We start from the raw sequence: 24,978 nt of genomic DNA, 5'->3' as shown, positions 1-24,978 counted from the left end.
GGCAATGGAGGCATTCTTTTCCTGCTTAATGGCACTCAATTTGATTTATTCTATTGTGATTCATAGAGTATTTATTGATAAAAGCATGTGTGGACATATGCCACATAAAAATGCCACATATCAAGTCATAAACAAAGCATTTACATGTGCCCTAAGTAAGGAAGAAAAGAGAAAAAAGTTTTGGGATTATGGGATTCATTTTCAACTTTTTAATGACATAATATGGTCTGAATTACATGTCTTCAATTCTTAGGCAAAATACTATAAAACCTTATTCAACAAATAATCTGTAGGATGTATCTGTCGATCAATTCTAGTTTTATAGTCAACTAACCCTTTAGCATGTCATATTTTTACAACTAAAAATAATAACCCAACCTTTAAGGGTTGGTAGCTAGAACCATTGTTCATAATGTAATATGAAAATATGAATAGAAATCAGAATTACTTAAATACATGATCAAAATACTTTTCTTCAAAATTAACTTATAAAAGCTTCTGATCACATGGTTCTATCTTAAATAGATCATTTGTCTCAAGAAATTATACTTCTCTAATAGTCTAAATGAAATGAATTAACAATGCAATCTAGAATAATTCATACTAAAACAATCAAGTCACAGATTCTTTGGGTCATTTAAAGCATGCCCCCTCTGCTGTCTGTTATTGGAACTAACCACAGACAAACACATCTCAACAGCGCCCCCCTGTGTGATCTTCTCCAACAACTACTTTTGCAGTAATGGAGCCCTGATATTTCCCATTGCCATAGAGGTTCATTATTAAACAACAAATACACTTTATTTTTAAAGGCAATGCAATTTAAAGTACAAGCAAAAGCTAATCAGGTATGAGGGGAAGTAAAAATATTTAGACAAGCTTAATCTTTTAGAAAAATATTATAGAACCACAAACGTATATAAAGCATATGAGTATACTAGTAACACCGTCTCCAGAATTGAAGGTGAATTGCCCAATTCTTCCTTTATAAGGGAAATGTTGTTCTTCCAACTCCTTTTTCAATCAGATTACACCATGGTTTCCTCAACCTGGAACCTGCATAGAATCATAATCTCCTGGCAGGTGCTCGTTAAAAGTTCTAATAACTCAGCCCCACTGCAGACCTACGAAAAAAGACTCCCCAGGGTTGAGGCCCAGGAGCCTGTGCTTATATCAAATACTCTAGGTTTGTGACATGCCCACCGGGTTTTGAGAATTGCCAACCTAAAGCATTACAAATAAAACAACTTTTCAAAGACGGAAGGGTAATCACACTGATGAGTACATTGCTAACTCGTCTTTTTAAAAAACGGAATTTAATTCAATCTGTAAATGGTTGAATCATTTTTGATCGCATGCTTTAAAAACCAGAATTCTCTGCACTAATATTTATAGCCCCAGAATTATTCTGATTGGTGTTGGAGCTGCTAATAGTGACCTTGTAGTGGCAGGACAGGTCAACTACCAAATCTCTATTTCTGAGGTGACTTGAGTTCTAAGGGGAAAAAGGTTGAGAAAATAAATTCCTCTCCACTTCATCTACTTTGTCCAATTGTTCTAGGACACAGGGCGGGACTTTTATCAGCTTAAATCACAATTAAATCCCAGGCAAGGGTCTGTCAATGAAAATTAATTTAATATCCCACAGTACAACTAAGTCTGAAAACAACCTGATTTGAGAATGATCCAATTTCCCTGGTAGTTTCTAAAAGTCATTCAAAATCCTAAAAAGAAAAAAAAAGTTAAAATGTAAAATAATATTAATAATAATAATGATTTCTGACACGTCTTGAAACAAAGTTGAAAAAAGTTTTAGTTTCCTGAAAGCAATATATTAATACCATAGGAAAAACACTGGAGGTAGAGGGAGATCAAAATACATTAAGGTTGGGTTTCACATGCAGTTTCGAGAACAACTCTTTTTATTATTGTCACAACCCATGTTTCACTATACAAAAATCTGCAATACTGAACACAAAGGAGGTATTCTATGTGTAGTATTTAAATAGAATGCCACCTATCAATTTTGTGTTAGGTACTCAGGGCTGTAACTGAAATCTGAAAATCTGGGTTCGAGTCCTGGCTCTGTTGTGCAATACTCTACGATTTAACCCTTGATCTTTGACCCTCTCTCTTTCTGTCTTTACAACTGAGCTAAAACTAACTCTTATACTTACTACAATCAGGTATTAAAAGGATAAAAATGATAACATATTTGAAAGTACCTTGAAAATTGTATCATCATTAATATAAAGGCAGGATATATGTGCCCTTAGAAACCAACATCAGAGAAAAAAAGTCAGTGTTTTACCACTACACAGACTCTCACAATCCAGGATAGAGTCTTAACAGTTTTGAAGAATCATCTTTTCAATGAAGTAAAAAACATTTTTATATTTAAATTTTGTGATTACTGTAATTTTAAATATATCTAGAACTAAACTAATGAAGTCCAAGGTAATGCTGAGTGAAAGAAACCTCTGAATAAATCTAAAACTGGTTCTGTTATACCATGTACAAATAATGTCTCAGCAATGCCTACCTCTAGAATTCTACCTTTTAATGCTACTCACTGTATGGACCTGGTCTATTAAAAACATTCCATTTTTGTTTTCAAAATGTTTTTTAAAATTAAAAAAAAAAGTAATAAAGAAGGAAAGAAGGAAGGAAGGAAGGAAGGAGGGAGGGAGGGAAGGAGAAGGAAAGAAGGGCAGAAGAAAACAAGAAGGAAGAAAGGAAGAAAATCTCACTAATACCAGGCAATGTGGGTTTGGATTCTGCCTCTGTCACTTCCCATCTGTGTAATTTTAATCAAATAACATAATCTTTCTCAAACCAAAATGTCCTCCTTTTAAAGGTGGATATGATGACAGTGTCTACCTCACTGAGATATTAGGAAAAGAGGATATTATAAAACTTATCTTCTCAGCAGAGCACCAGTGCATTGAGTAAATATTACTGATAACTATTACTGAGTAAATATTACTGATAACAGTAATAATTGCTAAGTTATTATTTTTTAAGTAAGTCTCTATACTGGTAGGTCAAAGAAATGTCTAGGCCTGAAGATAACTTGATTTCTAAAAAATAGAGAAACACCTCGTGACATTTTTGATGAACAAGATGAAGTAGGACCAGAATAATAACACAATCATATATATACCAAACACAATGACTAGTACAAAGCAGACATTCAATAAATATTGGTTGAATGGATTAGCAATGTGCTGAGAAAATTTAATCAAAGTATTGGCTAATCCACTAGCATCTCCCTTGAAGGCAGGTTAAAGTGGCGAGTTCTGTCTCTCTTGAATGAAGACAGTTATATCATTTATACCTTAAGTGCAAATAAAGCAAAGTTGAGAGGAACAATTACTATAATAAAAGAATACAATTAGCAATGTCCTGACATGCTGGAAAGTGAATCAAAATTATTATTTAAATAAGGAAAGGTAAAATCCTGCCAAAATTTTTACAATTAATTTTTTTCTAGCAATTATACACAATCTTACTTTACATGTAGTTCATAAGAAAGCATTTATTCAGAGATTTTACTGATCACAAGCAAAATAAGCTCATTATTGAAAATGCTCAAGGAGACTATATGGATGATCATCTATCGCACACTTCAGAGATGAATCCTACTTTAGGTAAAAGTGTCATCTGAACCATCTGTTCATTCAGCAAGTATTTACAGAGGACCTAGAACAAGCCAGGCACAATGCAAGGGTCTGGAAATGCACTGATGTTCATTGGTTCCTGCTGCCCTAGAGAGCTTCCTGGATGGTGGAACACTGATGAATAAACAACCTGATAATGCACCTAATGCAGATCTGGTAGAGGAAGAGAAGACTCGGCTGAGTCTTCAAAGAAAGGCATATGAAGCTAGCTATTTAAAGATTAAGGAGAAAAGAGATGCAGGAGCATGGAACATTGTATGTACGGACTATCCTCTCAAGGCCAAATAAGAAAAAGAATGAGATACTAGGAAACTAAAGGAAGTTCAGTGTGGTTAAAGCAGAGTTTAAGAAACAGGATCAGAGAGGTGGTCCAGCTATTCAGTACCCTGAAAGCCCTATTAAAATCAGTATTTGAAGAATGATGGGGGAATTCACAGAATGGTTTAAGAGAAGAATGACATAATCTGATTTGCCCTTTAAAACTGTCACTTTGCTATAAAAAAGAGAACTTGATACATGATCAAAGAAATGTTAAAAAGCTTTGGGAAAAGAAGAGGTGATGACTTTAATAAATGGTACTTTTATGGGTAGATATTCTTTTGGAAAAAATTAGATTCCTATCATACATAAAAATAAATCATGCTGAGTTAAAGACCCAAGTATGAGAACTAAAATGTTAAAATGATTAGCTGAAACTATATTAAAGACATAAAAGAAAGAAAAAATTTCTTTAATAAGATACACAAAAGCACAAAACTATATTTAACTGAATTAAAACAAAAACATTCTGTATCATGAGATGCTGTAAACAAAGACAATTCACAATTACTGAGAAAAGATCATTGCAATGTTTATAATTATAAAAAGATTAGTATCTATGCAATAAAAAATTCTTACAAACCAATAAAATTAAAACACAATATAAAATATAGATAATTCACAAAGGAGAAATCTGAATGGCCAGAGGCAGAAGATGCTCCACCTGAAAAGTAATCAAGCTAATGCAATTTAACACCATAATTAAATTTCATTACACTCACCACATTGGCAAAAACTTTAAAATCTGAAAATACCAGCTACTGATGAGAAAGTGTGGAAATGGAGACACATATATTGCTGCTGGGTACAACCACTTTGGAGAGCAACTGGGCAATGTCTAGTAAAATTGAACATGCACCTGCTCTACAGCCAAGCAATTCCACTTCTACATATGTCGAGTAGAGAACCCATTGCACACAGGCACAAGAATGTACACTACAGTGTGGTTTTTAATGAAGGAAACTGAGAAGGATAAATTAATTGCAATGTATGCATTCAATGAAATAAAATTAAAATAAACTAATCTACATTTATTAACATGGATTAATCAAAATGTTCAATGAAACAGCGAGTTGAAGAGAAACATATTTTTACATAACATGTACATAAATCATTAAAACACAGTACAGTGCTATATATTACAAAAGTATAAAAACATGGAAGGATACATTCCACCCTCAGAAAAGTGGCTCCCTCATAGTAGGGGGAAAAGAGAGAAAACACAGAATTGAGAACAAAAGAATAATGGGAGGTAGGAGGTGGGCTACCATGTATAAACAGCCTCCTATTTCTTCAAAAGAAAAAATATGTACTTCTCTACATGTTTGGAACTATTTCATGTTTTAATAATATTAAAAGCATATTATTACATAATATGATGTGGATGAACTTCTAAACATTAATTAAAAGAAACCAGACACAAAAGGCCACATATGATATGATTCCATTTATATGAAATATCCAGAATAGGTAAGTGCATGGGGACAGGAAGTAGATTAATGGTTGCCAGAAGCTGGGGGAGGGGAGGATCGAGAGTGACTGCTTAATGGGTACATGGTTTTCATGTGGGGTGATGGACTTCGATAAAGATGATGGTTGCATAACACTGGAAATGTACTAAATATCACTGAATTGTATGCTTTGGTTAATTTTATGTTATATGAATTTTAGCTCCTCAATAAAAAAATATTTTTAAGCATAGGACTCTTCTAGGAGTAGAGCAAGACGAAAAATAGAGAAATCAGTGAGGAGACTCTCAAAATAATTATGAGAGAGATGATTTGGCCTGAACTACTGCAATGGCTGAGAGTTTGTAGAGAATGGATAAATTCAAGAGTTAGTTTTCCATGATTCTGTAACCAACTGAATGAGGAAAGAGATGAATAGAAGGTAACCAAAGATGAACTGAGATTTCTGATTTTCTAGAATGAGAAGAGAGTATGCTATTCCCAGTGAAGAGAAAATAGGAGAAGGAGCAAGTTTAAGAGGGACAGTATTAATTTGGCTTGGAAAATGCTGAATTTGAGATACTATGGACTATATAAGTGCGGATATCTAGCAGATAGCCCAGGATAAAGATCTAGTCTAGACTTATATGTATACTGCATTTGAGGCCATGGGGGGAAAAAATGAGACCACCGGCAGTAAAATGAAAACAAAAAGTTCTTAAACAAAACCCTAAGGAAGACCAACAAGATCCTACAACACAAACTTACAAGTAGAAATCAAGAAAACGTTTCTAGAAAGAAAGAGCAGTCAAAAACATCCAAAACTGCTGAGCTATTCCAAACAAGATCTGAAGAAGGTCTTCAAGAATAGGTGGTCTTCAAAGACTTTAATGAGCGCCATGTCCTGCCAAGCTGCAGGTGAGCAGAAAAAACATTTCAAATGTTTGACAACTCAATGTCCTCAATATTAATGACATAAGTACCAATTAAATAACAGAGGCTTTAGAGAGAAAGAACTTTGGTTAGAGAAGTGAGAAGAAAAAAAAGAGAGCGATAATAACCAAATCTCCTGAGGATTATAAAGAGCCACCTCCCACAGAACCGAAAACGACATTAGTGTTTCTCAAATTTTTCCACCAGAACTACCAAAAATGCGAAAGAAAGTAAGTGCACAGCCCTTGCCACCTCAGGGTAGGCGATGACTCTAAGGTATTTAATTTTTTCTAAAAAATCCATGTAAATTGTGCATTCTACTTGTAAAAACAGATTTTATTTTAATACAAAAATGTTTTTCCCCTAGTTCAATTAAAATTATTGTTCCAGGAAGGTATTCCATGTTAATCGTACAGCTTCCCAGATGGCCCTCCCACAATGCTCACACATCCCATATGGATAAATACATCATATATTCCCACTTGGAGAAACATGCATGAGATGCTTCATTCCACAAGAGTGACGTCCTCTGGAAATCTCTGCAGAAAGCATCAGCCAGGGCACAAGTCCCATGAACTGCTCCATGACCTATAACCATTTCTTCCTTTCATTTTTCTTAAAACTACCTCCTTCAACCTTCAAAGTATGTTTCAGATATGGCCACATCCATGTTGAGGAGACTTTAATTATGCCTACTCTTTGTCCTTTCTTGACTAAAGAGTCATAAATTATCAAGCACTCTTTATATGGAAGTTGACTCAATGCCTTCAAATATTTTAGTCACTTTTCTCTAAACCTCTCCCATATATTTCCCAAGGTGCAAACCTGGTTTTCTAAAGGGGCCCTTATGCCTTTGGAACAAAGGCAGGTTCAGCCTAAATGAGGTCATTAAAACAAAACATCAAGTTCCCAGTGCCCTAAGATTCCAAGCCAATGACCTACAGTGTGTTCCAGCTGATCTTAATTTCCCTGGCACAGTACAGTAAAGTACTGTAATATAATGCAAAACGTCTCTAAAGAGAAATTAGATACTGGCCCAAGTCTTGCCAATAAACAGTTGAATAATACCAAAGTATCCCTTTCATCTGAATACTCGGCTTCACATGCACATGTCACTCTTCTCAAGAATGAAAGTAATCTTCCACTGTGAATGTGAGTTGATTGAAAAGCTTTTACTGGACTCAGTCACATAAAGTATACATGCTTTTTAACTAGCAGACATGGGCTGGTAAGACTGAACATGTTTACAAGGGAACCAAAGAGACAAAGAACAGAACTTATTCTGAGCAAGGGTAATCCAAATTTAGAATGTATTAATAGTGGTAAATCAATACTCAAATGTTTATCCTGACTACGATCTCTTTTGACATCTTACAATATCAGACACCTCTTAGTAACTAAACTAAATTTTGCTTTTCTAAGTTTCCTTGCAAACTCTTTATCATTTATATTAAACTATTAGTACATTCCCAAATATTCCTTCACTCCTTCTCTTAACAATGACCACTTCTCTGGTCATTCCCCATTCACTTATTCATTCATTTATTCTTTCATTCAGCAAAATGCACTGAGGGCCTAGTAAGCACCAGGCATTGCATCATCCACTGGAGATTGAGCGGTATATAAAAAAAGTCTCTGCCCTCACAGGGCTTATGTTCTAGTGGGAAAAGACAGAAAATATACACAGATATGTGTGAACATATACTATGTAAGATGATGGTAAGTGCTAGAGAGAAAAATTAAGCTGGGTAAGGGAAAAAAGAGAATGCAGAGGTGGTAGATGGCAACATCAATCTTTTGATTCCATCTGGGCTAAAACAGTTTTTAATGATCCATCATCTGGTAAACCAATTAGGGCCTTTTACAATGTCACAGAAAACAACAAACTAGAAACCACCTAACTTGAAAAATATTTGTTCCCCAATCGGATTCATTCACTTTCTCAATTTCTGCAGAGTTTATCACCAAGGCTTTACCATTAATGATATATTCCTCTTTCACTTAAATGTACTTTGTTCAAACTAATACACTCAGAAAATTTTAGGGAAAAAGTGTGAATTATCACACCTTGGCCAAATCGACATATGGTGAGGCTTTTGTATGACTTCTTTCCAATTTTTTTTTTAAATAAAATGCTTTTGTCTTATTATATGCTTCTTATATATTTTTTTCAACAAAAGAGTAAGGCTTAAATACAGTTAGTTTATTCAATTTAAAGAAAATGTCAACCATATAATTGGAAAAATGAGTCCTCATTCTCAAATCAATCAGCCAAATCAGACTACTTATATGCTACCAGAGAAAGTCCAACTTAACTGTTCCATTCGAATAGCAGTATCAACATGCATTCTGAGAAAAAAATTTAAACACTGAAAATTAATTATCGATTACATCTTATGAAAAATAACTGAAAGCTGTCAAAATTAAAATAATACAGAACTAAGAGTTCTGAGGAATATAACAAAGTGCTAGGAAGGCATGGAATTCCCTTTGGTAATTGTGTGAATGCAATTTCCACCCTGACTTTCAGCTTTTAGATGTAAATTAAATAAAAAGCAAGTATAAAATTCGAAATAGCTCCATTAGTTATAATTTCATCATGATAAAAATTTCTTATGTTTTTAATGAAAGCAAATGGTGTATAACTTAAAACAATTAGTCTAGCAGCTAGCACACTTTTTACTAAGAAAAAGTAGTATTAAAAATATTAAAGAAATATTAAAGTATTTTATATAATAGGATGAGAACTGACTGGCATTGGAATATTTCACGATATGATTTGATAAAATAGGTTTTAACCACAGCATTAAAATAACACACAAAAAAAATCTAAAATAAATCATGTGCAAGTTATTTCCTTGAGTTTATACAATTTATCTTTAAAAAAATTGGTAGTCTCAGAATTTGTTAGATTTAAAAGAAGCAGTTACTGTTGTAGGTGCTGTGGCACGCCATCCAAACCTGCCCCTTCAAGACTAAAGCACTTTTCTTCCAGCTGTTAGTATGGCAGCCACTAAGACCTCCTGGCTCTGTCCTCCCTGCCAGCCACTGCACTCAGCTGAAGAGAGCTGCCACACCACGGCCAGCCCCTTTCTGGGCAGCCAAGGCCCTCTGCCCTAATTCTGAACAATTCTGTAGGGCCATCACAGCTGCAGAGTTCCTATGGGACTGGCTAAAACCTCTGGGATGGCTGCATTGTCTCCTCCCTGAGTCTATTTTCACAGGCACTGTGAAAATAGGAGCTCTCCCCAGTAAACTTCCTACAGACAAACTTATGCTCCAAGTTGGCTTCCCAAGAAACCTCATTGCAGCAGTAACCTACATCACTTCAGGTGTCTGTGGGTGTATTTTCTTTCAGCTACTGATGTGCCCCGAGTATTGAGAAGAGTGGAAAACACATTTCAATACATGACAACAGGCCATTTTCGGCATTCAATATTTCTCACTAATGCACTATTTGCTTTGTTTTTAGGAACCTCCCCCTCAAGAGTTACACATTGTCTGACAACAGTCAGGAGAGGGAAGAACTGAAGTTAATAACTGAAGATTGAAAAATAAAAACTGTCATTACTCCCAGCACACCATTATATACCTAAATTCAGAACATTTCAACACTAGCCAAAATTCTCATTTCTAAGTATATCTACCCTTAACAGAAATATGTTTCAAGTATAAAAAGACAGGAAACCGTTTTGATTTGTGGTGCTTTGATTAATCATTAAAGGCAGCTTGCCCTGTGCATGATGCCCTGGAGGTTTACATGCCCCAGGGTAATGTACCAGGTGAGAAGGTTATTGTGAACACAGGTGGGTTCTCATGAGGGTAGGTTTTAGGAAGAAGTGCATATGGAAGATGAGGATTTAGAAACTGATTCTCTTAAACCTATGAGTTTGTATATCCCTTGGAAAGTCTTTGTATATATTCAAAGAGTATATGTTTCCCCATTTCCACATGATTTGAGCTCTGGCTTAAATCATTCACCTATGACATTAATAGTTAATAATTAAAACATTTGCTAACATCTACCCCTTGCTTTGACACTCATATTATAAACCCAATTGATATTTCCACTTAATTTTTTTCTAAATGTGTGGATTTTTAACACACAGTAAGTTGGAAGAAAGTATATCAGTTCACCAAGCAATTTTCACTGTAATTCCATTTAAAAAGAGTAATATATAAAATCGGAAATATATCCATTAATTTCATTACACATGATCAAAATTTCCTATGCATGTAATAAAAGCAAAAGATACATACTACAAAAATCCAATAGATCCAGGATTCTAGCATATAATTTTATCTTTGTTAATAAAATGTGTTAAAAGAATCAGAAATTTTTTTTAATTTGATGAAGAGAAAAAACTGACTGATCATGATTAGAATATGTCAAAATATAATTTATTAAAATTGATTTTAACTATCTTCAATAATCCAGTTATTCATTCTTTTAATGAAAGAACTCATCAACAACAAACTTATGATATTCTTTTCAGAGGGAAAAGCAATAAATAGTTAGATAAAATAGATAAATAAGACAATTAAGGTTATGGTAAGCACAGCCAAGGAAATACAATCGAAAATGTAATGGGATGGGGAGGGGGAACAGGTGTAGAGAGATACTTTAGGTAGACTGGCCAAAAAAGGCCTCCTTGATAAGATGATCTTGCGATGAGACCTAAAGAATAAAGAGGAGTCAGCTAGGTAAAGAGCCAGGAAAAGAAGTTCCAGGCAGAGAAAATAGTCAAGCAAAAGGCTCTGGTAGTAAAAAGCTTACCAAGTTCACAAACAGGTAGGACTGCCCCTCCTCCATGGCTGGGTATAATGAACAAAGAGTAGAATGCAGATGAGGTTTAAGAAATAGACAGAAGCCAAACCATGTAGAGTCCTATAAGCCAAGGCAAACATTTTTGGATTTTATTCTAAACTTTCAAAACTTTTTTGCCAGAGTGACGTGATATAACCTACATTTCTAAAAGTTCACTATAACAAGTATATGGACCAAAACAGGCTACAATAGAAGCAAGGCCATTTATGAGGCTCCTGTACATGAGAAGACAGTGGCTTAAAGTGAGATGGTAGCAGTGGAGATAGAGAGAAGTTTAAGGATTCAAGTACACTGTGAAAAAACATGCAGTAGTACTCCACAAAGACCAGAAGGAGGTGTTCCAAGTTTCTGGCTTGAGCAACCAAATAAATGGCTTGAGGGTGGAGCAAGAGGAATTGAGAGAAGGATTTAGAGGCTGTAACAACCCCAAACTCTTTAAGCCAAGCAGATCCTAGTACATAGTGGACCTATGCCAGCCTCAAATACTCACTTCTAATCTCATATCCTTATTTCTATGTTTAAATACAACCATACCAACCCAACCTGGCCCTTTCCAGATATGATATCTTTTCTGACTCACTAATATTTGGACCTTGACTCTGATGCACAATTTCTAGTTTAACTAGTCCCTCCTACCCACATCATCTCCATGAAGGTGGCTCTCATGATCCTTGCACCACTGCACCCCAAATGGGCTCTTTATCAAAGAAGGTGTGGTGATCATGTGGGAAGTTCTGAACAAAGGCTGAGAAATAATTTCTGAGACCAACGGAACCAGAAAAACCTCCCAAGACTCCTGTATCTACTAGACAGTGTCAGTACTTCAAGAACCATCAGAATCGCTTGCTCTCGGAACCAGATGAAATTGTTGTACTCAAAGGCTCAGAAAGTGTATGCAATGGGCTCATATCACATCATCACTTATTAGCAAGACCATATTAAAAACTAGGCTTGCTGATTTCCAATCTAATATATTTTAATCAAATCATATTGACTCACATTTCTTCATGGAAACAATATTAAAAATGGCGCACAGGATGTTGTAAATGTATTACTCTCTGGAGCTATTATGGATTTAAAAAAAAAACTTTAACCGACTGCCCTAACAACCTAACTACTACAAGTAACATTATTACATCTATGGAAGAATATGTGTGAATAAACAGTCAAATTGTAAAATATTTTTTGGAACAGACAGAAGCATTTGTAAACTAGTTAAGAATATTAATCTTCCTATTTGTGCTATTTTCTCTGTGGCTTTGAAAAATACTAAATAAGTAGGACCAAAGAAAAGGACAAAAAGTGAAGGATGCTCTTCCCATATCAGCTCTCCCATTTCTCTTCCAAATTGATTCCGAAAGCTTCCCTTCAGCTCCTTTACCTTGGCAAAGGCCCGTGGGTACTTTCTAGGTTCTCCCTTGAGCTTCTTTTATCTAAGAACCAAAAGAACAATTCCTAAGTCTGCTTATCCCTGATCAAATACACATCGGTGTATACTTACAAAACAGAATTTATTAATATTCCATATAAGCTGACATTTTTGAAAGCAACATCCATAAGACTTCCGAAAGCTTTTTTATATTAATTAAGATGCACATTTATATTGAACCATGAATGATTCCAATTTTCCTTCTCTTGATAGATTATATATATATATATATATGCCCCTAGGGAAAAGCAAGCCAGAAGCTGAGCTTCCAAGGAAGTGAAAAATAAAACCCGTATTGCAGACAAAGGTTGAACTGCAAATGTACCCTCCAAATTAACCAAAAATTAGAAGCAACTTTCAAAGTGGAAATAAAACCTTGACAAACAGAAGACCTGCTAGAGAATCGAAGTTTTAAAATAGGAAGAAACAGCTGTCTTCTGCTACAAATGAAGGTAACTAGCAAGAAGTAGAAAGAATCTGGAGTTGGTAGCTCCTGTCACTGGAGGCTAAGGGACCTCACTAAGATGTGAGCTCAAGACAATGGTCAAAGAAAGTCACCATCACTTAAGGGTGACATCAACTGAAAACACAAGTAAGTACGCTTCAAGTGAATTAAGTAAATTGAGGTGAAGGAAATGGACACCGTGAACTCTCTAGGCTAATTCAACTAATCAATGGATCATCGTATATCATAGACATAAGAATTTGTTTTTGCGCCCTCTTATTTTTGTTTGAGATCATTTTTTCCTGGGATACTCACTAGCTGTCCATTGTTTCCTCTTCACTTCTATATGCCATATCTACTGAACCTGCACTTCCTTGCTGAGGGAGGAGTGGTCCCGGTCTCTGTGCCCCTTGGCCACAGCTGACCGAATAAAAGCTGGACACATTGGGCTAATACCTCTGCCCAGATACAGACTCCTGTCAGTTACCAAGTGCTGACCCACTAATAGGAGGAAATATTTATTCCAATAGGGGTGGCCATTGGGGTCATATGCACTGACACACAGGCAATACTGCAGAGAAATGTCAGGGAATGAAACAGATTGACAAGAGGCAAAGGCTATGTGCTGTGCTGGTTGGAGAACAAAAGAGAAAAAAATGGAGAAAGTGGCTGCCCTGATTTTTGCTGATTTTCTAATTCCCAATTCCAATCTCTCATGAGATCTGTGAACTTTTGTCCTTTAGGTACTATAACATTACCTTTCAGGCTACTTCATGTCAGGTTCTGTTTACTCCAAATGATCGATACCTTGATAAAATATCAACTAAAGTCCATTTGTAATATCCCTACCTTTTCTCAAATAAATGTAATTGTCCACAATTTTGAAGCAGCAACGATAAGAGAACCTGATTTTGTACATAAGACAAAGAGAATTTTTTAAAACTTGAAGTCCTATATTCTTCACCAGGAAGTTACTATTCAGTGGGCTTTGCAAGAGGCCCAAGTACCTTTATTTATACTTTTAAATTAATAAATTAATTTTTTTTTATGGTCACATTGGTTAACAAAATCCAGTAAGTTTCATCTGTACACTTTAACAGTAAGGCATATATGTATTTACACTGTGTGTTCACCTCCATAGTTAGATTTCTTTCTGTCACCACATATTTGACCTCCTTTACCCCATCTATCTGCCCCCTCCCCCACCTTTACCCTCTGGTAACCACTAGTCTATTGTCCATGTCCATGAGTCTCTGTTTGTTTGTCCCGTTCATTTGTTGCTTTTAGGTTTATATTCCACATATAAGTGATATCATGTGATTTTCAACTTCTCCTGTCTGGCTTATTTCACTTAGCATGATTATCTTGAGGTCCATCCATGTTGTTGTAAATGGCAGTATTTCATCTATTCTTATGGCTGAATAATATTCTATTGTATATATGTACCACAGCTTCTTTAGCCAATCATCTATTGTAGGACACTTCGGTTGCTTCCATGTCCTGGCCACTGTGAATAATGCTGCTATGAACATCGGTGTGCAAATATCTTTTCGGATATGGGTTTTCAAGTCTTTGGGGTAAATACCCAGTAGGGGGATTGCTGGATCATATGGTAGATCAATTCTTAGTTTTTTGGGGAGCCTCTACACTGTTTTCCATAGTGGTTGTACCAATTTGTAGTCCCACCAGCAGTGCTTGAGGGTTCCTTTTTCTCTGCTTCCTCTCCAACATTTATTATTACTTGTCCTGTTGATTATAGCTATTCTAACAGGTGTAAGATTGTATCTCATTGTGGTTTTGATTTGCATTTCCCTAATAGCTAGCAATGTTCAGCATCTTTTCAAATATTCGTTGGCCATTTGTGTGTCCTCTAGGGAGATTTTTAACAAGCATCCCTGCTCATTCTGAGGAAGGCTGGTCCAGTGACTACACTTTGAGAAGTACTGCTCCAAAGCCTGTTTCAGTATTGCTACAAAGATCTGTGTACTTTTAAATTCCTCTACAAGTAAATGATATTCATCAAGTGCCAACATTCAAAAGTAGCAATTGCTGTGAGAAAGATATTTGTTTGAAACCCTAATAGGAGCAAGTATTGTTGCTATTATTCTTTCTGCATGATATTTGCATTTCATTTTACATTAAATGGGATTTTGCAAAATGGCTTGGGGGGCCTAAATAAAATTTACGATGTTGCTTCATATGAAAATGAACTTAAATTTCCAAATAGCTAATTTAAAGGCTTTTGAAATATAATCAGCTTGTAATTTGAGGATTTTGTCTATCTTTCCAACTGAAAAAAACCCCAAACTTGATTATGAATGGTTTTAAATAATGCCAAAAAATTAATACTTCTGTTAGGGAATAATGGCATTTTGGTTATTTAAGAAAATGTATTTTTCAGAAATTCATACAAAACTAGGTAAGGATACAATAATAACAAAAGGTACCAAGTTTACTTGAAAATGCTTCAACAGAGACAATAAAAAAATTTTAAAGGAATAGATGAAGTAAATGAGGCAAAATCTTGATAATTGTTAAATCTAGAAAATAAGAATATGGGGGTACAGTTAATTGCTTTCTACTATATATACTAGAGAAATGAATATATGAGAGTTTGGATAATGGAGTAGCCACATGAGATTCCTATAGGACTACACATACAAGTTCAGTACTATACAGATTGGAACAATTACTGACACCACAAAAGACTGGCATCATAGGCTCCTTAATTTGAAGACAGAGATGAACGTATCTTTTTATAGTCCCTGATATGTGAGAGGAAAAAATTCCAAAGGCAGAGCATATAAAAAAGCAATTTCTTAATTATTTAGAAGATTTTTTTATTTTTCTGAAATGATAAGAAGGCTTAATTCAATACAGAATAGACTAGAAACAGTGTAGTAACGGGTAAATCACACTAAGACATGATCATCTTTTTGATCTCCCTTCGTTTAAACTGGAATTATGGGCAAACCACTTCTGGCTTTTGCACTTTCTTTTTTAAAGCTTAAAAATGAGTGACAGACTCCATTGTGTGTGCTTGTGAGATAATATCCTGTAAATTGAAACTACTCGCAAAAGCTGGTTTATTAGTAGTACTAATAAATCTTAGTTGGTGATATAACCAATTATTTGATAGATTTTTCCTATCAATGTTAAAGAGAAGATGGAGAAGAAAGCTAGAGGAAAAAAAAACACAAAGAGAAAGTTGTATTTGCAAAAGGGGGAAGAAAAGAGGATTCTCAGTGCTTAGATGAATATTCACAAATGGTATATGTCACTCCTGCTCTTAAATTACGGGCAGAGTTATAACTAATAACACCGATATGAGTTTGCTACTTGTACTAATCTCATGGTTCTAGATTTCTTTGGAAATTGTACCTTCCCAAAAAAAGATTGTCAAAGCCTCAAGAAATCTAGATTTCAGGTTTTGGCTGTGCCACTTTCAGACACACGGCATTTCTTCGCTTCCATTACTCATCTGTAAAAGAAGAGCATTCAACTAAATGATCTCAAAGATCTCTTCCAGCTCGAACGGTCCATGACACAGTTTTTCATAGGTATCTTTTTATTTTTAAAATCTTCAGAAGCTCTATTTTGAATGTTATACTACATAGTCCTGGGAAGCAATTAGACAGAGCTACTACACAAAATGGGTCCAAGCACAAAAATTACCTGGGGATTGACAAACTCAAGACCAGAACTGATTGTGCTGGAAGGGCTAAAGATCGCTTATTCTTTCCCTTTCTTCAAATAACAAGTGCTCAGGGATGAGTTCCTGGTACATTTCAATCAGAAATAGAAAAAAAAAAAGAGAGAGAGAGAGATATCTAAATGCATAAGGTAAATCACTTTTAATATAAAAGTTAAATTGCAAGTAACTTTTCTGGACCATGTATATAAAGCAAGGTACACTATAAATCTGTTTATTTGTGAACACAAAGAAATGTGCCTGAAAAATGTGTCTGGCTAGTAATATAAAAATACTAGAAGGGAGAAGGAATAAAGAATCCAGATTCTACCTCGTTCTAGCTCTTGTTTTTAAATGAAAATGCTAGAAGCCAACCGTATTGTATACTTTGGGACATGCTATTTGCAAAAAGAGATAAAGCATATCCTATTTGTGGCTTGAATGTACTTTACCACTCATGCATTATGTAGGCATCTCGAATTGTAAAAAAAAAAAAAAAAAAATTATGGCCTATAAAATGTTTTTTGACTGTGGTTTTGAAAAGCCACATGAAATTTAACATTTCAAGTATGGATTCTTTCAGACTTTCTGGTCATTTATTTGTACATAACTGCAATTTTTCACTTCTTTGGGGAGAAAAGAATTGCTAAAATGACAGGAATGGTTAAACAAACCAAATGAAAGAGAGAATATAAAAAAAAGAGACAATCATCTCCTATAATGTTTCAACCATAAATAATATTCAATAGTACCTATCACATACTGTCATTTACATCTTCGCAATCAAAGGTCAGAGACAACTGGACCAGAAATACCATCTTGTTAAAGGGTAATCTATGTCACCAAGATACTGACCTTGAATAAATTACTGACATAGAGTCATCTGTTCCTAAAACCTTACTCATTCCAAAGAACTGAGTATATTCAAAGGAATAAAAACAAAGGGTAAATTCTAATGCAAAGTCCACGTGGGGAAAAGAAACATAAAAAGAAACCTTCCTCTTCCCAACTTTGGGTCTTAGAGACCCCAACTCTTGGGCCAAAGGGAAAGATAATTAGAAAAGGGCCCTTTTCAATGGGAGCACCCCACTCTGGGAATGGTCTCCAGGACTCAGGCCAGAACTCTCTGCTCATGAAACAGCACAGCTGTTTGTGTGGGTGCAGTGCTCTCTGTGAAGGCCACTGTGGAAACAGGACACAAGGCCTGAGCAGGAATGAGTCGAAGTCAATAGTAACAAAGCACCCTTTTCCCATTTTGCCAATTTGCTAAACTTGACCTGAAGAAATGTCATTCCCCAAGATAAAATGTCTTAATCTAAGATGATGACTATCCACACTTAGGGCACAACCTGACTTGACCCTGACATTGACAACCCACTCTCTTTCTCTTTTTCACCATTAACATAAGCGTACAACACTTATTCTCTCTCCAGTTTCAAAAGAAACCTGCCCCATGAACGCATCTCTTAGACACAGGCATTTTCCCAGTATCTATGTACAAAATTAAAGGCAGAGTAAGCCCAGGCCTCTCCCTCTGCTCTCCTTCCTCTGTTCAACTCCTAACCCATAACCCAAACCCAAATAGAAGCCCCACCTGCTTAAACACCCTTCAGAAGGGATTTTTGCTTAGCTCAGTGCCTCAGAGCTTAGGATGGTACAAAAAACATAATAGGCCTTCCACAAATAGGGAAATCTATTAAACTCTCTAGGTGACTACTGTGTCATCCTCAGACATTTCCTTTCCCCATTCTGGGTCACATAGACAATCCAGAATCAATTTTTTCCACTACAATTACACACAGTCAAATCTATCATCCATACTCCCCCATCCATATCCCAAAAAGCCAAGCTTGCAAAGGGCCCAGACATTCCAACAGGGCATTTTTCCCTTGGGGTAGGACTTTAAACCTCACCTTGATAATAAAGCTCTCAAGAAAGTCTCTTCCTTGTTCATCTTACCATTCAAAGTCACAATCTCCCCAAATTAAATAAGGACTTGCCTCCCCTAACGAAGACTACCTCTGCTCCGGGAGTATTTTCTCCTACTTTCTCCAATCCCTGTCCAAAAAGCACACACACCCATTAAATTTCACCCCCCCCACCCCCCCAAAAAATAGTACATATGTCTTGTTATATCAGACTTCCATCAAAACACAATATTCCATGGAATGTTTCCCTAATGTCTCTATTACTGCTGTACGTTTTCAAGAATTCACCTATTTCTTAGGGTATTTCCTACATTCCTAAAACTATAAACACACATTATTAAACCCATCACAGGCAGTAAAAGTACAGAAAAAGAAAAAGGAACAATAGATGGGGGGAAATGATCAACTGTCTTCTCTGTGTTCATTATCCCTCCCCTCACTGCAAGCATCTGTTTAAATGTATTACTTCTATTCTGCAAGAACAAGGTACATTTTGCCTAGTGAAGCCTCTATTTGTTTTGTTGATTCAAATTTGGATGGGAGAATATTAACAGATAGGATTATTCTAGGATACATTGTTGTGTTTTGTTTGGTTTGGTTTGGTAAAATGTGTGATCATGATGGATCTCTCCATAGTTGCTTCATCCTAATCTAATTTGTTTAAGTCAGTCTCAAACTAGAAACGTGTAAACAAAGGAAATCATAAAAATAAAGTCTATCTTCTAATCATCCCCTGCAAGTCATGTGCCTTCTGACTCCAGAAGCCTCCAAACTGAGGAATTCACTGAAATAAAGAAGACATGTCGAGTCCTAAATTCCAATTACCTTTGCCACACTCTATCACTTGCCTTCAGTAAATGAAGTTGGCTTGAGCTGAAACGTGTGAAAGATTAAAGAAGGTATTAAAGGAACTAGCCAATCCCCTTCTCATCCCAATACCACTGCTCCTCCTTCCAATTTCTGACTTAAAATTGATAATCTATTATCACATAGAATTTACCTACCAGCTCTGTGAATAGCTCTGACTGTGCTTTACTATATTCTTCTCATTTAACTCATCCCCAAAACCTAACAGGTAAGTTTTAACATTCCCATTATAGAGCTGTGAAAACCAAGGCCCTTAAAGGAAAATAATGCCAAAGAACTTATGTCCGTCAATAGTTATTTAAAATAGGCCATGATAATCCTTTGTTAATATTGTTAAATTAATGAATATCTTGAAGCCCGTATGGATTTAGAACACCTAAGATTTCTGAATTAGAAAATTTTTAAAGGCATACCTGTTTTTTCCTTGAATTTGCTTTAGGAAACAGGCCTGCTGACAGCACAGATGTAAATGGAGAACAGCACAGCTCAGGAAAAGGATTCGGAATAGATGGCATTTCCAGGACATCAAGATCTTTCTTTTTTCTCCTACACCAAGAGAACATAGGATGTAATTTACATAAAACAGGGCGTAAAATATAATTGCTGTGAGGACTAAAAAGTTCAGGCCAACACGTACCACTCTGTGACAACACTAATATTATATAAAGTACACAGCAAAGACCTGTAATTTACTTTCTGTGGGTCAAAATAAAATATGTTAATTGATATAAGTCAATCATCTATAGTATCCTATCCTTTTATTGTTCTTGTTTTTGGCCTTTAAAACAAGTCACCAGGCATAGAAATCCCATTTCCAGCACTTTGATAATTTTCCTGAAGCCGAATTACAGACTTATAATTACTGGTGCAAAAAAATCATCCCGAGGAGTTAGATATTGTGCATCCATTAAATTGACAAAGCCTATAAAAATTTAGTGAATTCACCCCTATGCTATTTTACTAATCACTTTGGGAAGTTATGGTTTATTAATTATAGCTGTGGTTCATCTCACTTCAAATTTCATTCACAATGTTGCCCACACACAGTCTGTTGATTTTTCAAGTGCTTATAGATACTAAATCACAAGGCAGTGTTTTTGAGGAGGAAAGTGAATAGAACTTGCTCGTATAAATGTACTCTAGTCCACTGCAGAGTAATTTTAACTTCTGTAAAGTTGAAGCACTTTGAAAATCTGGGGGAAAGAAAGTACCACTTAAATATATGACTATAAAAGACTATAGATTTTTGTATTATTGCAGCCTTTTTCTTTCCTAAAGTAGGTGCAAAACAGAGAACTCTACAGACACTTAGTGCTGAATGCTATGGAGATTGGGAAACCTTTTAAAGCCCCTATTCTTTCCTGTTGAACAGCAAGACTGCTCAAATGTCAATCCGTGCTTTGCTTTTCCAGGGTCGCAGTAAGACTTTATGTGGGAGGTAAACTCATTTATGCTACGATTTTTAAGATACATAAAATAAAAAGGGGTGCTTGTTTGTTTTTAAAATACAGGGCCACGAAGAAAGGAGGAAGATGGGTGGTCAGCCTGAAGCTCGGCCTCCTAGTTCACACCGATGAGACCGCGAGCTCTCAATGAAACGGTGATGCTATTTATAAGGCTCGGCGAGATCGCAATGTCCTGCTGATCCGGTAGAATCCAGCTCAAAGGGAATTGTCTTCAGAGACTTTCACAAACTTGGCCCAGCTCTGGGCACATGGCTCACCCCCCAGGACCGCCTCCTCACCCCCTCGCCGGCTGCCAACCCAGGACACTCCCCCGCGCCCTCGGAGGGCTGCCTACCTGTCTGCAGCACAGCCGCGGGTCCCGTCCGGAGGGGGCAGGAGCGCTCGCGCGTGCAGCCAGGGGGCTGGCGCCAGGTCACGGGCGTCGCCCCTCCCCTGGGCAGCGCCGCACACCTGGACGGCCAGCGGAGAGTCCCGGGCAGCCGCCCTACCCGCGGCTCTCTGCCCATCTTGAAGGGAAGTGGTCATTGTGGCCGGTGGGGGGTCTCGGGCGTCCTAGGAGACCTGGCGCGGGGGAGAAAGAGGTCGAGCGGCAGAAGGCGAGGTGCCTGTTCGGCTGCCCGTGCGCGCTGCAGGTGCGGTGGCCTCTCCGCCTGCGCTCCGGGCCCGGGCAGCTTAGAAGCTCGGCCGAGCAGTCGGCGAGGCGGCGGGGGAGGGGAGGGGGCGGAGGAGGAGGGTGGGGAGAGGGGAGGAGCGGCCGGTGGGTGGGGGCCGCGGGCGGCGCAGAGGGGGCGGGGAGGGCTCCCGGAGCCCGGCTGGCCCGGTGCAGGGCCCGGGGCTCTGGCGTCTGTTCCCAGCCGCCCGCTCTGGGGCCTCGGCTGCTGGCGCCCCAAATCCGGGCCGCCACCTCTCCAGGTGGGCGCCAGAGCACGAGGCTGAGCCCAGGGTCCGGGCGGGGACCCAGCAAAGCCGGCTCTCCGGCCGGCCTTGCCTGGCGGACTGCAGGCTGGGTAGCGGGTCAGGGCAGCGCCGACCCCCAGACCCTTCCATTCTTCCTTCTCTGCAATCCGAGATCACCTAAACTGTGGCTGGGCCGCCATTACAGGCCCCACCGTGCCGGGAGGCCGGGGGGCCATAGGGCTAGGTACGCCCCAGCCCTTCTTCCACGTGCCTCTTCCTCCTTCCACTCCGTAGCCTAAGACAGGGGCGGGGGTAGCGGGGATAGAGGAGCAGGGAGTACGATCAGAATAGAAAACTAGAGATGTTTGAAAATTCTCAGGCATGAGTAAACCCGAAGGTGTCTTGGGAATTAGAAAAATGATTTTCTTTTAATAAGAGCAGCTCTCATTTAATGAGTCCCTTCTCTACTTTGTCATAGTCCCCCTCACAACAGCCTCATAAATTATTTATCCCATTTTACAGATAAGGAAATTGGGGTTCAAAGCCATGGAGTATCTTGAACAATATAGCATTAGTAATTGGTGCAGTAGAGCTTCCAACCCAGAAGATTCCTCCTCAAAACCCAGACTATTTGAAATAGTAATTACATTATGCTCACCCTCTGAGATGCATCAACTCTGAAATTTTGGGTGATACTATGTTTCTGCTCTTCAGTGCCCCCATCGCAGTACACTGCTGAGGATTTCCAAATGTTATACACACTGTTTTTTCTTTGACCAAATTAGGTAACATCTGTCCCTGGCATCTGTTTCAACAGGTTTTCTTAACCTCTACAACATCTACCCAGGGAAAGGGAAACTGCTGCCTCCTGCAGAAACCCACAAAACCCCCTCCTCCTTATCCCTGCGTTCCCCTCACCCCACCCCACCACCACACACAACACACGTACACCATGGCACCAACCACTGCTGACACCCAGGGGTCGCTAACTCCCAGCTTTTGAGGAAACCTAGAGTTTCCATGGATGCAGAAAATCTTTGAGTCAAAGAGCTTATGGAATCCAAATTCTTCATTTTCCTGATGTCAAAATTAAGAATGAATAAAGAGTAGTACTGGCCTAAGTCACACCGTAAGTGTGGTCTCCAAGACGCTTTGTAATAATGCAGTGGCAAAGCCAAGATGAAACAGTAGTTCTACTGAGGGATAAAATTAATAATACTAATCATAATGATCGCTAACATGTATTGATGCTATGTGCCAGGCAGAGCCCTCACTCACATCCAACTCCTTGAATTATGGTCTAGATTCTATGTATGGGTTTTAAAAGAGTTTGATGTAAAAGCATACAGATATGTGGAGGTTATTCCAGCAAAATAAGTTATGTATTTGCAGGTACTTGAACTAGAGACATAATGAAAGAAACTTTTGACATCATCATCATTGTCATTATCCCTGTATTCATCCAAAACTCTTGCAGGCAGCCATGTCTGCTCTCTAAAAATGATATAGTTTGAGCATTCTAACAGGAGAGGCAATCAATGGCTGAAGTTTCTCTTCTCTATACTCCCAACCACCCCCGCTACCTCCCCCCCCCCCCCCCCCCCCCCCCCCAACACACACACACGGGGCAGACTGGTCTTTTTTTTTAGAGAAAAGGATAAGTGAAAACCGCATATCTTTGGAATCACTGGAAGTACTTTTTCTCAATAGTGTATTGTGCTCTGCTTCCCAGCTTAAATTTTTAACCTCAAGAAAGAGTATTCATTGATTGGAATAAGATCTTAATTGTGTCTCCCCTCTCCTGCCATTTTCTCAGTAAAAATCCAGGGAGTATCCATTTACAGGCTTTACACTCTTCCTCTAACCCCTGTGGGAAAAAATGATAATACCTGTGGTTATCAGTGGCCAAAAAGAAAAGAAGTCTCTGAGGAATAAGAACCTAAATAGTTTTGTCTTGTAGATTAGCATTAAATATTTAATTTTCTCCCAAATACCTTGAGGATCTGTACCGAGAATTATTAGAATTAGCTCATTCACATTTTTAAAGCAAGCCAACGGAAGAATTAGATTTTGAATCCAAGAGATTTACAAAAAATAATTCTAAATAAAGCACTATGCTATATAAAAGATAAAGAATACTATCAGACTTAGTATAGCCTAAGAGAATGCAGAGGCATTTTTCTATCAAAAGGGAAGTTAAAAAAGGAGATTTTCCTTCCCATAACTGACAAAGATTGCTAAAACGATAAGGCTGATATCTTGGTACCAAACAGCAGGTTATCCCTAGGGTGGCTCTTGTTTCTTTTACCTTGAGGCTTTAAAATCGCAAAGGAAACAATTTGTCTCCTGATTCCTCCCCAACTATGAGCCTTTTCTGCCCCCTTTGCACCTCCCTTTCTTGTCTCTCTCCACAGATCCTAGCCTTCCTAACCCTCAGGAAAAATGTGTCCTAGCTTTACTCTCCCTTTCTTATCAAATGAAATTTCTTAACCCTTTATTCTGGAAAAGATAATACACATACAGAAAAGAAGTTCACAAACAAAAATGCATAATGACATCACAAGGCAAACACTGATGTTAGGTCATGAAATGTATTATTGCCAGCCCTCCAGAAGCCGCTTGCACCAATCCAGATTTTCATAGTAACCAACTCAGTTTGACCATAAGTATCCACTCCTAAGCACAATAGAGCAGTTTGTTTGCTGTTGACCTTTATATAAGCGGAATCATACAATATGACCTTTCTGTGCTTGACTTGGTTCCCTTAACATATTGTTTGCGATATTTCGTGCTATTACAAGTAGCTGTAGTTATTTAATTCTTTTATTGTTTTTCCGTTCTAAGACATAAACATCTGGGCTAGTTCCACCTTTTGAGTATTATTAATGCTGCTACGATGAACATTTGGTATACTTCTCTTGGTGCACAAGTCCATGCATTTCTGTATAATATATATGCAGGAGAGGCATTGTGAAGTCATGATATGTGTATGTTTAGCTTTACTAAATACTGCCAGTTTCTCAAATTAATAGTAACAACTTTCACCAC

General features: G+C 37.5%; 1 protein-coding gene across 1 annotated transcript in view; it reads right to left on the bottom strand.

The window, feature by feature from the left end:
- Nucleotides 1–22,072, bottom strand: part of GRB14 (growth factor receptor bound protein 14) — a 113,134-nt gene extending 91,062 nt beyond the window's left edge. The window contains exons 1-2 of the mRNA XM_011358389.2: nucleotides 21,368–22,072; nucleotides 19,981–20,113 (exon numbers count right to left, since the gene is read on the bottom strand). Coding sequence (XP_011356691.1) covers nucleotides 19,981–20,113; nucleotides 21,368–21,558 — 324 coding nt within the window. The 5' untranslated portion in view covers nucleotides 21,559–22,072. The remainder of the gene's footprint in view (nucleotides 1–19,980; nucleotides 20,114–21,367) is intronic.
- Nucleotides 22,073–24,978: the final 2,906 nt, after the last annotated feature.

Source organism: Pteropus vampyrus, unplaced genomic scaffold (assembly GCF_000151845.1).
Source record: "Pteropus vampyrus isolate Shadow unplaced genomic scaffold, Pvam_2.0 Scaffold2, whole genome shotgun sequence".
Lineage (NCBI taxonomy): Eukaryota > Metazoa > Chordata > Mammalia > Chiroptera > Pteropodidae > Pteropus > Pteropus vampyrus.
Note: the sequence above shows the minus strand (reverse complement) of the source record. Positions and strands in the feature narration are given on the sequence as shown.